At 32.6% G+C, this 16444-nt stretch overlaps 1 protein-coding gene across 3 annotated transcripts in view; it reads right to left on the bottom strand.

Annotated features, from left to right (window-relative positions):
• LOC114330742 (regulator of G-protein signaling 7) overlaps nucleotides 1-16444 on the bottom strand; it is a 59386-nt gene that overhangs the window by 15170 nt on the left and 27772 nt on the right. For all 3 annotated transcript variants that reach the window (XR_007701199.1, XR_007701198.1, XM_050663738.1), the window contains exons 7-8: nucleotides 13588-13774; nucleotides 10444-10536 (exon numbers count right to left, since the gene is read on the bottom strand). Coding sequence is in view for 1 of the 3 variants with exons in the window: in XM_050663738.1 (XP_050519695.1) it covers nucleotides 10444-10536; nucleotides 13588-13774 (280 nt within the window). In the remaining 2 variants the exon portion in view is untranslated. The remainder of the gene's footprint in view (nucleotides 1-10443; nucleotides 10537-13587; nucleotides 13775-16444) is intronic.

A 16444-nucleotide genomic window follows, 5' to 3' on the forward strand; every position in this document is an offset into this window, starting at 1 on the left:
CGTGGCGATCTGTTGTTACTGTTTAGCGACTTTGTCCTGTTCTATTATAAAGTTTTCCTAATTTCTGATACCTAGCATAGGTTTTTTCACATAACGTCCTGTGTTACGCCTACTAGTGCAGCTATGTAGTGATGTTGATTGTAGTTACTTTCGAATATTCGTTACACAAATCGTTACTTTTGTATAAAGTAATCATTTACAGTATTCGTTACTTTGATTACTATGATTACTTTTGTATTTCAGTACCGGTAATCATATCGAGAATCGTATTTCTCAGTAGGAAGGTATTTTGTATAGGTATTCCGATGTAACAACGACCTTTACCGATCTGTTTAAGGGATAAAAATGATTTGATTACTATGATTACTTTTGTTACTTTTGTATTTGAGTACCGGTAATCATATCATATCGAGAATCGTATTTCTCAGTAGGTAGGTATTTTGTATAGGTATAGATATAGATCTAGATAAAAATATAGGGTTCTCGCATTCGATCTTTGTTAATGACATATACATTACATATTTTACGTCCATTATACCTCCCTCTGTTTCATTTTCTATCTTCTCCTCACCCTCACAGTGTAAGGCTCACACCCTTAAAACGCTTCATACCGATAACAATATTCGATAACACTCGTAAAATACCGGTCCCGTCCGCTACTCGCTGGGATACGATTGGTAGAAAGTAATCAAGTATACATACAATAGTCGGTTCTCGCTCTGATACGATTGGTACGAAGTAATCAGAGTAATCAAAGTAACGATTTGCTTCTCTGTATAGTAATCGTTACTTTCGGTATTCTTAAGTAACGAGTACTTTGTAACGAATCGATACTTTTTCAACATCTCTACAGCTATGTCACTTTGAAACATTCCTTGCTTCCCAAGACCAATATATTTCCCCTTTGCACGTCCTGTAACCTCACATAACGCATATTTTCGTTTTTTAACGCAAAAGTTTATTTATTGTTGTTAAATTTACATTTAAAACAAATAATCTATAACGTACCGAGCTGTCTTATCTGAATTTTTATCAGTTTGTTTATTTAAATAAAGAACCTTTATTCTTGGCAACAATAACTTTTTTCAAAAGAAATAAATATTGGTCTGAAATACACGGTGATTCCATATAAGTTTGGTTGTGTATATTGGATGCAGGTCTTTAATGAAAGTTTTGCCTCTATTACGGAACAATTTAAAAAGCTAATTTTGATGATAAAGATCTTTTAGGGACACAAATCACACAAAAATATTTTTAACCGTTATTCATCTTACCGACTTACATAATTCTCATTTGTAAAAAGAATATAGGATAAACCGTTCAGTTGTAGAGTTAGTTGAGTCACCCTATATATACAAAGCTACTGTGAAAGATGCTAATTGGAGTAGGCTGCGAAATTTATATATTTTCGGTTGGTATTTAGCAATTATTGACATTTTCATTGCAAACAAAGTTTATATTCTCCAAATATAGTAAAAACAAACAAATATTTTACTTAATATCGAAACAAGTAATATTTACATAGTAGTATAAAATTGATTAAAAATAACATAAGTATGGTGCTTCTCAGTGCGTCACAAGTGGCAGAAAAAAAGGTACGTGCGTGATTATACACATCTATAACATTTACGCTAGTTGTTGATAGATGGCGCTATAATAGGAACAAATGATTTACCTATTACATATCTATATAAGACTAAACTCTAAAGTTTTTCTCAGTCTTTCAGTGTGTCATTAATTTTGACGTCATATATGATTTTAATAATGTAGAGAATCATTGCATGACATTTTAGTTAAATCTGACAGTTGTCAGAATCTTAATCAGCCAAATATGAAAAGGTTATTGCAGTATAACCATTTATTTGCAATTTGGTATAAAAACAAATCAATCGTGTTTATTGCATTTACAAAAAGGTATGTTCTTTGATTTGTATAGTCGTATAAATTGTAGATTATAGTCGTATAGATAATATGTAAATCATTTTTTTATTATAGCGCCATCTACAACAACTAGAATTAATGTTATAAATGAGTTTAATCACGGACGTACCTTTTTTTCTGACACTTCCAACTTAATGCACTAGAAATAAATCGAAATACTGTGACTCACTGAAAGAAGCCTCTGAGAAAAAATATACAGAGTGAGTCTGTAATTTGGAATAAATTCAATATATCAAATACTACTCGTTTCTTTGAAAAAATTCTCAGACCCGTCGATTATTATTTCAAATTGTCCTTTTTGTCATACAATAATAATGTATACAGGGTGTCCCAATTTAGAGATAGGACGTCATCGTTGATGTTCTTAAGTGGCAACACTGTTATTTTGATAGCTATTTTGATAGGGTGTGTAAAGTTATACATAACTGCAAAATATCAAATTTTTATTCTCTACCTTTTACAAGATAATAAACAATAACAAAGTTATGTCTGTAATTTGGAATAAATTCAATAATTCAAATACTAATTGTTTTTTTGAAAAATGCTCAGACCCGTCGATTAGTATTTCAAATTGTAATTTTTGGCATACAATAATAATGTATACAGGCTGTCCCAATTTAGAGATATGGCGTCACCGTTGATTTTCTTGAATGGCAACACTGTCATTTTGATAGCTATTTTGATAGGGTGTGTAAAGTTATACATAACTGCAAAATTTCAAATTTTTATTGCCTACTACTTACAAAATAATAAAAAATAACAAAGTTATGAAAAACAAGTAATCAAATAATTGAATTTAATTATTTCAATTAAGCAAATGCTCATAATGTTGCCCTCAATTACTGTCAAATAGTCAATGGGCAACATTATGAGCATTTGCTTAATTGAAATAATTAAATTCAATTATTATTTGATTACCTACTTGTTTTTCATAACTTTGTTATTTCTTATTATCTTGTAAATAGTAGGGAATAAAAATTTGAAATTTTGCAGTTATGTATAACTTTACACACCCTATCAAAATAGCTATCAAATGACAGTGTTGCCATTTAAGAAAATCAACGATGACGTCATATCTCTAAATTGGAACAACCTGTATACATTATTATTGTATGTCAAAAATGACAATTTGAAATACTAATCGAAGGGTCTGAGCATTTTTCAAAAAAAAAACAATTAGTATTTGAATTATTGAATTTAATCCAAATTACAGACATAACTTTGTTATTTTTTATTATCTTGTAAATTGTAGAGAATAAAAATTTGATATTTTGCAGTTATGTATAACTATATTGAATTTATTCCAAATTACAGACTCAGTCTGTATAAGATATAGAGCCAAACAATAATTTCAACAAAGAGTCAACTGTTAAAAACCTGTATTGAACGATACAGAAGAGTTTGTTTGTTGGAGAAAGCAATATTTGAGAACGATAAAAAGATTTAGATGAAAAGGAAGAAACCTCCGAGATGTTGAATCGGGTTTTTGTCTTAGCGTAGTAAAAAACAATAAAAAATAATAAAAAAAAGAGAAATTAAAAATATAATAAAAAAACACAAAAAAAAATAAATATTTACAAAAAAAAATATTTACAACCAAAACGGTGTATTATTTAGATAATCATTGTAATATGTTAGTTTGTTATGTATTTAGAGTTAGGAATACAGAAATAATTCCTCTGACTGAAAAAAAAAATTGTTTGTTTTTAAAATAACAAAATGTCTGGCTAATTGGCTCGACCAAGGCCATCAAATTCACAAAAAAAAAGGAAGATGCATTTTCTATTTAGATGAAACCTGGCTAAACGAAAATCATACCGTTTCAAAAGTATGAGTAGATAAAAATATTACAAGTTCTTGACGAGTATTTCTAGAAGGATATTCTACTGGTTTAAATGCTCCCACAGGTAAAGGTCGAAGATTAATAATCACTAATTGCAAGGCAGCATAAACCATACTATAAAAAATGTCATTCACGAAATGGCAAAAACGAAGGGAATGATTGTATTACGTTTGCCGTAACGGTTCGATACGTTACGAGAGTATTTTTGAACTCTTTAATTATTTTTTATAATTATTTTCTCTTGATCTCTTAATTAATTTCTCTAATTTTCGCGTAATTAACTATTTCTAATTATTATCTTCTATATTTAAAATTTCTTGCAACGATGCCACACCTAATTATGTGTGGTATCACTGGTTGATATGTAATGTACGCCACCTAGCGAAGAATATGATTTCCTGTTCCGAGTCTTAATTTTGAGGAAAACAGAAATTTAGCATCACTTTTGGTTCGGAGATTGACAAGAGTGGTATGTGGCAAATTTAGGTCAAGTTTGGAGGTTAGACCTCATTTTATAGTCAGAAAATATGTGAATTTCGAAATTTGGATCACCAAACCTATTCAGAAGTATTTGGGAAGAATAAGTATCTCCATCCAATGGGGTTTTCTGCTTAAAATCATCGCCACATGGTAAATTATTTTTTTTATAACTGTCATAGCAGTTATTTCATTAATATGAAATATTATATACATACAGTGTGACCCATTTAGATTGGAAACACCGCTATAAAATTCGAAGTTGTTAACCGATTTTAAGGAAATTTTTTTTTAATGTCATGTAATAAAAGGTCTATTGCGGGACAAAATATGAAATATTTAGTTAAATTTTCAGGGAATTCTACGATACTTTTTCTTCGTCGAAAATGGAGAATTTGTATTAGCGATTTTTTTATTAAAAAAATTTCTACGCCACTGGATTTAGAGTGGCTTCAAATAGCTATGACAAAAATTTCATTACAATATATTTATTAATAACGAAGTTATGACAACTTAAAATTTTAAAACTCACTAAGCTACGAGTCAAAAAAAAAGAACACCCTGTATCAACAGATAACCATAAAACTAATTATTTTTCAAATAATTTTAATATTAATAATTGACAAGATACTTTTTCTTCATCGAAAATGGAGAATTTGTATTAGCGATTTTTTTAATAAAAAAATTTCTACGCGCCACTGGATTTAGAGTGGCTTCAAATAGCTATGATAAAAATTTCATTTTAAACATTTTTTTGTCTTGTAGTGGTTTATTATTAAAATTATTTGAAAAATAATTAGTTTTATGGTTATCTGTTGATACAGGGTGTTCTTTTTTGACTCGTAGCTTAGTGAGTTTTAAAATTTCAAGTTGTCATAACTTCGTTATTAATAAATATATTTTAATGAAATTTTTGTCATAGCTATTTGAAGCCACTCTAAATCCAGTGGCGTAGAAATTTTTTTAATAAAAAAATCGCTAATACAAATTCTCCATTTTTGACGAAGAAAAAGTATCGTAGAATGCCCTGAAAATTTAACTAAATATTTCATATTTTGTCCCGCAATAGACCTTTTATTACATGACATTAAAAAAAATTGGTTAAAATCGGTTAGCAACTTCAAATTTTATAGAGGTGTTTCCAATCTAAATGGGTCACACTGTATATAATTTTCCAATTAAATCTTATGTGTAAATTTATTCAGTGAATTTAGTAGGTATCTTTTAAATTATTCCAATATCTTTAAGTAATATTCATTCAGAGAAAATCCTAACCTTAATTCCTAGCTATTTATCTGTATCTTTTATCTTAATTTTATCATTGTATTCCAACATATTAATAGGTATCCTATAATTAGTTTAAAGAAATCATATTTATTCTGTATTTAAATCCCAAATCCACATGTCTGTAATTAGAAATTATCACATAAATTCTTGTCAAAGTCAAATTTTGTCATGTATTCAGTAATTTTTTGTATGTAACTAATGGCCACTTTTTACATTACTATCTATCCTAAAAACACTTTCCTAGTTTTTCTTCTTTCTTTTCTTTGATTTGTCGTACACTTGGGAAATTGAAATAAACGGAAATTGTGTTTTTTTAGCCACTCATGTGAAAACTTAAAAACACCTCAAAAACACCGAGAGGCCAATCTCCAACCATATGTCGCTTGTGAGTATATCATTGGGGACAAGCTTTTGGAGCGTTCCAGCTCCATTTTCGTCTGAAGACTTGGGCCTACAGGAGGCATGATTTGGCACCATCCTGGTGCTCATTTTCGGGGATGCAGCAGCAATCTTTTAGGAGTCGTTTGGGTTTGTTTGGGAACAATTAAGTTTTGTGATTTTAGTTACTATTGTGTTTTTATATCTCAGACATTTGGTTGATGCACTATGATTATTAATTACTTTTTTAAGATTTAGCTTACTTCTTTATACAGGGTGTCCCAAAAGTAGTGGAACGGTCGAATATTTCGCGAACTAAATATCGGATCGAAAAACTGAAAAATATTTGTTTAATCATTTTTAAAAATCTATCCAATGACACCAAACACCAACCCCCACTACACCCCCTGGAGGTGGGGTGGGGGGTAACTTTAAAATCTCAAATAGAAACCCCCAGTTTTTCTTGCATATTTTAATTTGTTATATAAAAGTAAGCAACTTTTATTCAAGACATTTCTTCGAACTGTGGATAGATGGCGCTATAATTGGGAAAAACTATTTATCCTGATACCATAGGTAAATTATAGAAACGGTCTAATATCTCACGAAATACACTTCCAAATGAGAAACTAAAAAACAGATATTTAATCTTTTTCGAAAACCTATCGAATAACACCAAACATGACCCTCCAACCCACCCCCTAAATGTGGGGTGGGGGGTAACTTTAAAATCTTAAATAGCAACCTCCACTTTTTATTACAGATTCGGATCCGTCATGAAAAATTAAGCAACATTTTTTCGAAACATTTTTTAGAATTGTTAATAGATGGCGCCTTAATTGGAAAAATTCGATTTATTAGCGCCATCTATCAGAAATTTTAAAAAATGTTTCGAATAAATGTTGCTTAATTTTTTATGACGAATCCGAATCTGCAATAAAAAGTGGGGGGTTGCTATTTAAGATTTTAAAGTTACCCCCGCCCCACATCCAGGGGGTGGGTTGGAGGTTCATGTTTGGTGTTATTCGATAGGTTTTCAAAAAAGATTAAAAATCTGTTTTTTGGTTTCTCATTTGGAAGTGTATTTCGTGAGATATTAAACCGTTTCTATAATTTACCTATGGTATCAGGATAAATCGTTTTTCCCAATTATAGCGCCATCTATCCACAGTTCGAAAAAATGTCTTGAATAAAAATTGCTTCCTTTTATGTAACAAATTAAAATCTGCAAGAAAAACTGGGGGTTTCCATTTGAGATTTTAAAGTTACCCCCTATCCCACCTCCAGGGGGTGTAGTGGGGGTTGGTGTTTGGTATCATTGGATAGATTTTTGAAAATGATTGAACACATATTTTTCAGTTTTTCGATCCGATGTTTAGTTCGCGAAATATTCGACCGTTCCACTACTTTTGGGACACTCTATATAACATATTGAAATATTAGCGTATTTAGTTCCCAAACTGTTGTATCTACGGTAAGTTCTTGTGCACAAGGAATAACCCAGAAAATTAGGTTTTTATACTTTATTATTACTTTGATATTTATTGAGTAATATTACTTGCTTGTTTCCCAGATATTTTATTGTTTATTCGCTTTACTCCATTTTTGTTAGGTTAATCCAGGTCGTCGTATAGGTATTTATCTTAACTTCATTTCTTTAACTTTCATTCATTAATTTTGCTTAATTCATTACAGTATTTTCTTTAGTCAGGCTTGTGCCTGTTGATTTATATATTTTCATATTTGTCAGTTTTAATTTAGTTGTACGTAGCAAGCGTACTATAACCATTTGGTAATAGTCTCATGTGAGTTTTACCCTATATATTATAAGTAAGAGGTGCATAATTTTGTAATATACATATAACAGTACTGTTGTTATATTGTATATCCTGTTAAAGCGTTAACTTTGTCATTTTAGAGTCACACAATATTCAATTTGGTTTAACTCAGAGAATGTGCAAATCTAGGTAGTTATTTTTAATAAATATTTACTTATTTTGTATATCATTTATTTTTATTATTTCTTTATGTTCACATTTACTGATTTAATATATTTAATATTAGACAGCAGTGTAAGATACCTGGGAAAGTGATCAATGATCAGTTCCTGGCGCCCATGATTTATTAGTTTTATTTAATTGGTTCTTCTTTAGCAATTATTCATCTTTATTCATTTTCAGTACATTATTCTTATCTTAATATTTCCCTTCTTAGTTATCATCACTATGGGCCATTCCACGAACATACGCCTGTTTTGGATTACTTCGACAACGAATATTTTACTGTGCAACATAAGAAGTACGAAAGTAAATGGCGCTAATAATTATTCCAATAAACAACAATGTAATTTGCTATTTACTTTCGTTCTTCTTATTTTGCACAGTAAAATATTCGTTGTCGAAGTAATCCAAAACAGGCGTATGTTCGTGGAATAGGGTATATCTACTTTGAGCTACCGTCTTTGACAGGCATGCAAATTGGCCGTATCCATCTTTGAGTGTCAAGTTGTTCTCTTGCATCTCTTGCTAGCCTAACTCCCTTCAGTTTGTCTCTGTCTATTCATATACCTATTATTTATTCATCACTCCATTCATCTTATCATTTTCCCACATAATACTACCATCAACGTAGTATTTTGTTACTTCGGCTTCTCAACGTAGAAGCCACCTTTATTTTTTTGTTACATTAGTTTAATATTTTTTTCCTTACTTCCGTTGGAGTATATCTTTCTCTTTAATTTCACTCCAACAAAAGATTTCTTTTTTGTTACATTGCCACCTTATCATTGGCAACTACATCCACTAGAGTTAATATGAGCTCAAGTAAAAGGTGAACTGGCTAGACAAAATACAACTTAATTCAAGGATGTCAAACAACCTTTTATTAGATTCCATAAAACACGTAAAGAAAGATAACTGGACCACTTAAAAAAAGAGGAATAAAGATTGTGGGCTGTTGATAATAATATTGAAGAACTTTGTCAATCTATAATCATTTCAATCGGGCCGGACAACGAATGTGACAGAAAAGAAGAGGAAGAGATGGAAATCCATAATTTATACGTAAAATCAGTAAGTTTTTAATGTATGCACATTGCTTAAATGTTAGATATCAATACGATGTATCCGCGTTACTATTAATTTTATTTAACATATAACTCTTTCCCTTTATGATTCTCCAACACTGACTGTATAAATTTCGTGGGGCTCAGTGGAGGCTGTTCTTCAGAGAGAATGGAAACACCAAATAGTAATGCGAGAATTTATTAACGAGACCTACACTAAGGGTGGTTACCCCGGGAGAACTTTGAGTACTGACTTATGACTTATTCGCGTTTCAGTTGAAGACTCTATGATGCTACATATTGACTGAAGTTAAAGGCACCTCTGGCCTGGTTGAAGTGATTCTTCAGAATGATTCTAAATGTGTATTCTTTCTCAGCGGTGGCACTTAGTATTGGTGTCAAGCCACGCGCTGAGTATATTTACAAATATTGAGAACAAAGAAATATATTTGATCATCAAATTAAATAATGCAATTGCCCGAATTATTGTTTACAATTTATAATTCGTGAACTAAATTAGAGACCCGTACATGTAATTATATAATAACAAATTGGTTCATGTCATATACGGGGTGATAAAAATATACTGTTCAATATCCGATATGAATAATGAATGTTTGATATTGGACACTGACCCATGCTTTTGAACAGGGTGGACTCTTTGAAAAATATTATCTAAAACTACATTTCAGCAGGAGAGGATATTATTTTGAGCAATTTCAGTTTGACCACTTTACTTACTGTTTGCAGATTAGTGAAATTTTCCGCTTGTAATCAGCTGCCAGTTGCAAACAAGTAAAATATAGAAACAATAATAAGGTCTGTTCCAACTCGATACAAAACCAGTTATTGAATCATGCGCATGCGCAATAACGAATAATTATGAGCAGTAACACTTTTTTCGTTACTGCGCATACTCGTAATCGTTCAGACGGTTTTGTATCGAGTTGGAACAAACCTTTAATATTTGTCTTTAAAATTTCCTACTATGGAAGTTCCAACCGAACACATTATTTTCCCCGCCTACTTTAATTAGGATTTTTTCTAATGTCTCTAAAACAGGTTTTCAGGATGTCAAACTAATATAATATATCCTTAAATATCTCTAATTTAAGTCTAATCTAGCCGAAAAAAGTAGAATCCAATCTACAAAAAAATAAGTTTTCACGAGAAAAAATGTTAAAGGAATATCTGAAGGGGGACATACCGAGATACCGTCAGATCAGCTCAGTTTTTTTTTATATAAACAAAGGACAAAACCAGAAAAGTTATTTTTTTGCAGTTTTTTTTGTATACGACTGGTGTAATAGAATACATTCTTGCGTTCAGATGTTTACTACATATGTAACCTCGTTTAATACTTCTAAACATAAACTCCTCGAACAAATTTTATATTACAAAACAGGACAGAGAATTAGAAAGAAATCTACTCGAATAATCTGCTCTTCCTTACCTTTTTCTTCGATCCATTTAAAAATTCTTTGTACATTTCAGAGCGCAAATACCTTGAATAGCTGTCGCTCTTCATAAGATGATAGACGTGATTCTGAAAATATTAGATTTATGTTAATATGTAGAAAAGAAGTGTTAGAGAAAACATGTGAGTACGACAGAGAAACACATACATATACAAGGTGATTCAGTGAAACGGTACGATTTGACAACGCTGCTGACGATAAAATAGAGGAGCCGCGGGCTTGCGACATAAACGTTGTGAATCTCTAGAGAGTGGGAAGTTTAATTATCATTATAATTTGCCGCCCCGCGCTGCAGTTCCGTCTAACATGGCTATTAAGACTTGGTTTAGGAACTTTGAAAGCAGTGGTTCAATATCACAGAAAAGGTCAGAACTGCTCGCACACCACAGAATATTGAAGTGGTGCCAAATTCATTACATGCGAGTCGTCGCGGGGGTCTTCGAGCACTCGCGTGTATTGAATTTGGCACCGCTTCAATATTCTGTGGTGTGCGAGTAGTTCTGACACTGCCAGCTCTTTTTTGTGATGTGAATCACTACTTTCAAAGTTCCTAACCCAAGTCTTGTAACTTGGTCTTGTGAACGGGGCGGCAAATTGTAGTGTAAACGAAATGTTCGTTGTTCACAAGACCACGCCTCCATGATAACTCTCTAGATTCACAACGCTTACGTCGCAAGCCCGCGGCTCCTCTATTTATCGTCAGCAGCGTTGTCAAATCGTACCGTTCACTGAATCACCGTTTACTTTTCCCAGACTTTAAACAGGCGTTTGACAAACTAAACAGAAGAAAAATGATCCAAGACTTACAAATAGAGTAAAATACCAATTAAAATTATAAAAATGTTAGAAATGACAATGCAATGAAATAATAAAAATAAAAAATGGAGTACGACAAGGAGACGCGCTCTCAACGGTACTATTTATTATATCACTAGACAAGATAATAAAAAGCTGTCAAGCGCAGGAACTATAAACAAGAATGCAGTACAAATATAACCATAGCAGCAACATATAAAAGGACATTAAAGAAAACCTTCCACGAAATACAAAACGAAACCAAACTGAGGGGACTGGAAATAAATGAAAATAAAACAAAATACATGATCGTAAGCAATAAAAAGAAGACACAAATGAAAGAACTGACAATAGACGCACACAGCTTCGAAGAGGTTGAAACTTTCAAATATTGTGAGTCTTAGTCAACAGAAGAAATAAAAGTGTGGGTATGAAAAGAAGAAGCGAGGAATAAATCGATCTACAGAAATAAAAAAAATGTTTGAGAGATAAGATGATAACCGAACCCCAAAAATGCAAATCTACAAAACCACCATAAGACCAATAGGTATATGCTTCAGAGACATTCACATTAACTTCAGGAGAAGAAGAGCAACTGAAAGTTTTTGAGAGGAAGAGTATGAGAAAAATATTAAGCCCAAAGAGAGAAAATGAAGACGATGCAATACAATGGATGAATCACAAAATGCAAGAATGGATGGGTCAAGAGAACATAGAGCAATAAAAGCACAGAGAATTAGATGGTATGGACACATATGAGAAGAGAGAAGAGCAATCCGTTAAGAGTTATAACCGAATGGGTACCACCAGGACAAAGAACCAAAGGCAGACTTAAACTGAGATGAAGACAAGTAGAAGAAGAATTAAGAAGTATGGAAAGTACCCCGCACAAACCTTATGGAAATTAGGTCCCAGTGGATTTCGTTCATACTTTGGGAAAATACTCTTTGAAGCATAAAAAGTTCTCAGGGGCACAAACTCGGAAAATTATAAGATTTACTGGGTATTCCAATTCCCTGAGTTAAATGGTTATCTGGCAACATGTAGAAGTTTGGATCAAAGAAAAGTACTAGTAGTCTAGGATTTTTTCCTGGCTATCCAATGGCTACCTTTACTTTGGCCTTGGCCTTTCAACGGACGTCATCTTCTAGAGTTTCGAGGGTTTTCGGCATTTAATTAAGGCAAATGAATTACTGGAGGGTTTTTTGAGGTCGCTAAACACGAATATGCCACCAGAACCGACTCCCGGAGCACCTGGTATCCAAGGTCAATGAAAGGGGCTCCTGGAGTTTCGAGGGTCTTTGGTACTACATTAATGCAAACGGATTAGTTATAGGTTTTTGGGGTTGCTAAACACGAATACGTGATCAGCACAGACACAGGAGCACTGGTGCCCAAGACATGTTATCTTCTGGAGTTAAAAACCTAAGAGTAATCCATTTGATTCCTCCGAAACTCCAGAAGATAACCGGTCTTAGGCACCAGGTGCTCCTGTGTCTGTGCTGATCACGTATTCGTGTTCAGCAACCCCAAAAACCTGTAACTAATCCGTTTGCATTAATGTGGTACAAAAGACCCTCGAAACTCCAGGAGCCTCTTTCATTGACCTTGGAAACCAGGTGCTCCGGGAGTCGGTTCTGGTGGCATATTCGTGTTTAGCGACCTCAAAAAACCCTCCAGTAATTCATTTGCATCAATTAAATGCCGAAAACCATCGAAACTCTAGATGACGTTCCTTGCAGTGGCCCTGGCCACCACGTCCTCCGAAGGTCAATTCTGATGGCATATTCGTGTTTAGCGATTCAAAAAACCCATGAGTAATCTGTTTATATCAATTTAATGCCGAAAACCCCCAAAACTTTAAAAGATGACGTCCGTTGAAGGTCGTTGATGTCCGAAGGTCGACTACTAGTACTTTTCTTTGATCCAAGCTTCTACATGTTTACATGTTGCCAGATAACCAGTAACTCAGGGAATTGGAATACCCAGTAAATCTTATAATTTTTCGAGTTTGTGCCTCTATATCTTGAAAATCCTTCATACGATTGAGTTGTGCCCATGAGAACTTTTTATCAGGATGCTTCAAGGAGTATTTTCCCAAAGTATGAACGAAATCCACTGGGACCTAATTTCCATAAGGTTTGTGCGGGGTACTTTAGGAAGGACAATCAAAGAGAGAGAAGAATGGAGAAAAGTAGTGGAAACAGCAAAGTCACACCAGAAACTGTGAAACCAAACCCAGAATGGGATGATGACCCATACAAAAAATATCTTCAAGTGAAAACAGCTTCAGCGAAAACTTTAAAACATTGATTAGAACTTACTGCTGCACAATCAAATCCCCATCTATCTGGAATTTCCATATTTTTCTTAGTCATTTCATTTGAATGTGAATCGACGTTTATTGGACAACTGGCTTCAGGTGCTAGGAAGTCGTTCCAAATTTCTATTGCCTTTTCTTGTACTTGGCCCTGTGGTAATGTTTTTAATTCTTGAACTGCCTCCCAAAACCTAAGTAATAATTATTATCATATTAAATATTTATTAAGTTTATTTAGATAATGCGAGTAATAAGAAAAATGAATAAATTAATGTCCTTCATGACCTGGTCCTCCCATCTCTCTCTGGATATTCCCCTTTGTCTTTCAGTTTCTGGCTTTCATCTGATGACCTTCTTAATCAGTAGGTCGTTTTTCTTCTCTCTATATGTACTAAGCATCACAGTCTCTGCGCTTTAATAAATCTAACTATATCTTCTCCCTTCCCAAGTAGCACCGAACGGGTTTATTAAGTCTTTTAAGGATGCTTTAAAACTGTAGAATAAAACTAAAATTACAACCATTTGGTTTTTAAGTCAACCTTAAGGTTACATTGAAAGAGGTCAATAAAACCAAAAATAAAAACCTTCTTAAAACTTTGTTTTCTTAAGCAACTGGTTTTAAAGGTGCTGTGAAGGTACTTTTAAAACCATGTTAAAAGACACTTTAAGGGCAGACAGTTTTATAGCAAACTTAGAAAGGTTTCTGGAGACTTTTAAAGACAATTTACCATATTAAATGATGCTTTAAACCCATATACTCCATAAAGGCCAACAAATTTTTACATGTGCTATGATAGGTAGATACGTATTTGTAACCATAAAATAATAAAAAGTACTTGGTTATTTCGGACTGTCAAGGTAGAAAAACACTTGCGCACCCAACTTTATTGATAATGTTAACAAAAATAAGTCTAAATAACTCACGCGCCCTAAAATTTCTGACTTTTGGCGATTAAAAAATAAAAATAATAAAAAATTTAAATCCGAAAAATATTAATTTGAAAGAAAAATAATTTTATCTACAATTTTAATGTTTTAATGTTAAAATAAATCGAATTTATGTCTTTAAGTCGCTTATTTATAATTTTTATGCAAGCCTTGTATTGTAATCTATCATGACTTCCAGCATCTCCAGAAAGCAATATGGCCGAAATCCAAATAAAACTATTTAGTCTATCGACAGAGAATTGTTAAGATCAAATGGTTTTATTTTATACCTTTCCAAGAGCATATATCCTACATAAAAGCGAGGTTGCCTTAGAATTAAAACCGTTTAGTTTTAATGCTGCTGTCAATAATGCCATTTGGTTTTAATGTGAATCTAACCTAAAATCGAGGCGCCGTAGTACTGTGTGTTGTATTTTTCTTTTAAAATGACCAGTTCGTTTATATTTTAAGTACTTGCGACTTATTTCTTCCATACTAACTGTACTTCCACTTTTTACAACACACTACACTACTGTTTCGCTCTATAACAAATGGCCGACCATTTTGGACATGACAGAAGAGGGAATGAAATTAGTTTTATTATTTCTAACAAGAAGCATAGTTGAGTCTTTACGATAACCAAATTGATTTAGTTAAGAGCGTTTGGTTTTAATATAGCCTACTAATTGCTTTTAAGAAAGCAACTTTAAAGAAAATTAAAAATAGTTTTAAGGCATAATATGTTTTTCTGACATAACAGTCTTGAGATCAAGTAGTTTTAATAATAGGTTTTATTAATCATATTAGGAGGATCTTTAAAACTACAATAAAACTAAAAGGTAACATACAAGACTCTAACAAAACCAAAGAATCCGGAAGTTCTTCATTAAACTGATTAGTTTTAAAGTGAACTGAGAATAAACCATTTTAAAACTACAATAAGACAAATTATCTATCAAGATTTAGTCTTATTTGATACTCTTATACTTTAAAACTAGTGCCAAATGCTTAATAGTTTTAAAGTTCTGGCAGTATATCTACAAGGTATCTTTAAAACCATTATCTTCTTATTTACCACAATAAAACCTTTATAAACCTTAAATAAAACTAAAATGTTTTTATTGTGCTACTTGGGTTCATTATTCTTGGTTCATTCTTTTTATTTCTCCATTTTTCTTAGAGGACCCATAATTCTTCTGAGGATTTTTCTTGCAAATATTCTTAATTTTTCTTCATCTTTATCTGTGAGGCACATTGTCTCAGCTGCGTATCTAACTACTGGTATGATTGCAACTCTGTATATTTTCAGTTTTGTATTTCTGGATAAGTTCTTGTCCTTCATTAGCCTATGATATGTCCAGTATGTTTTGTTGCCTGCTAGTATTCGCTCCGTTACTTCTTCTTGTCTTATTTTTGCCATTTACAATTATTTCCAAATATTTAAATTGTTCTTCTTCTTCTTCAAGTGCCGTCTCCTAATCGGAGGTTGGATATCATCATCACTATCTTTACTCTATCCACCGCTGGTCTAAAGAGTTCTATAGAACTGCATCTAAACCAGTCCCTTAAATTCTTTAACCATGACACTCTCCTTCTTCCTATACTCCTTCCGCCTCTTATCTTTCCCTGAATTATCAGTCTCAGCATTTCATATCGCGGTCCCCTCATTACGTGTCCCAGATATTGTAACTTTCTTATTTTTATTGTGTTTATTATTTCGCATTCTTTACCCATTTCTCGCAATACTTCCGTGTTCGTTTTCCTGTGTCCATGCTATTCTAAGCATCCTTTTAAATTGTTGAACTTCTTCAAAAGTGTAGTTTTCTATCTTGATCTCTCGTCTTGTGATCTTCTCTTCTAGAGCAGAGTAGATAATATTGTTTTTCCTTCATTAATTTCTAGACCTCTTTTCCGTGATTCACTTGCCAGGATTG

Source organism: Diabrotica virgifera, chromosome 10 (genome assembly GCF_917563875.1).
Source record: "Diabrotica virgifera virgifera chromosome 10, PGI_DIABVI_V3a".
Lineage (NCBI taxonomy): Eukaryota > Metazoa > Arthropoda > Insecta > Coleoptera > Chrysomelidae > Diabrotica > Diabrotica virgifera.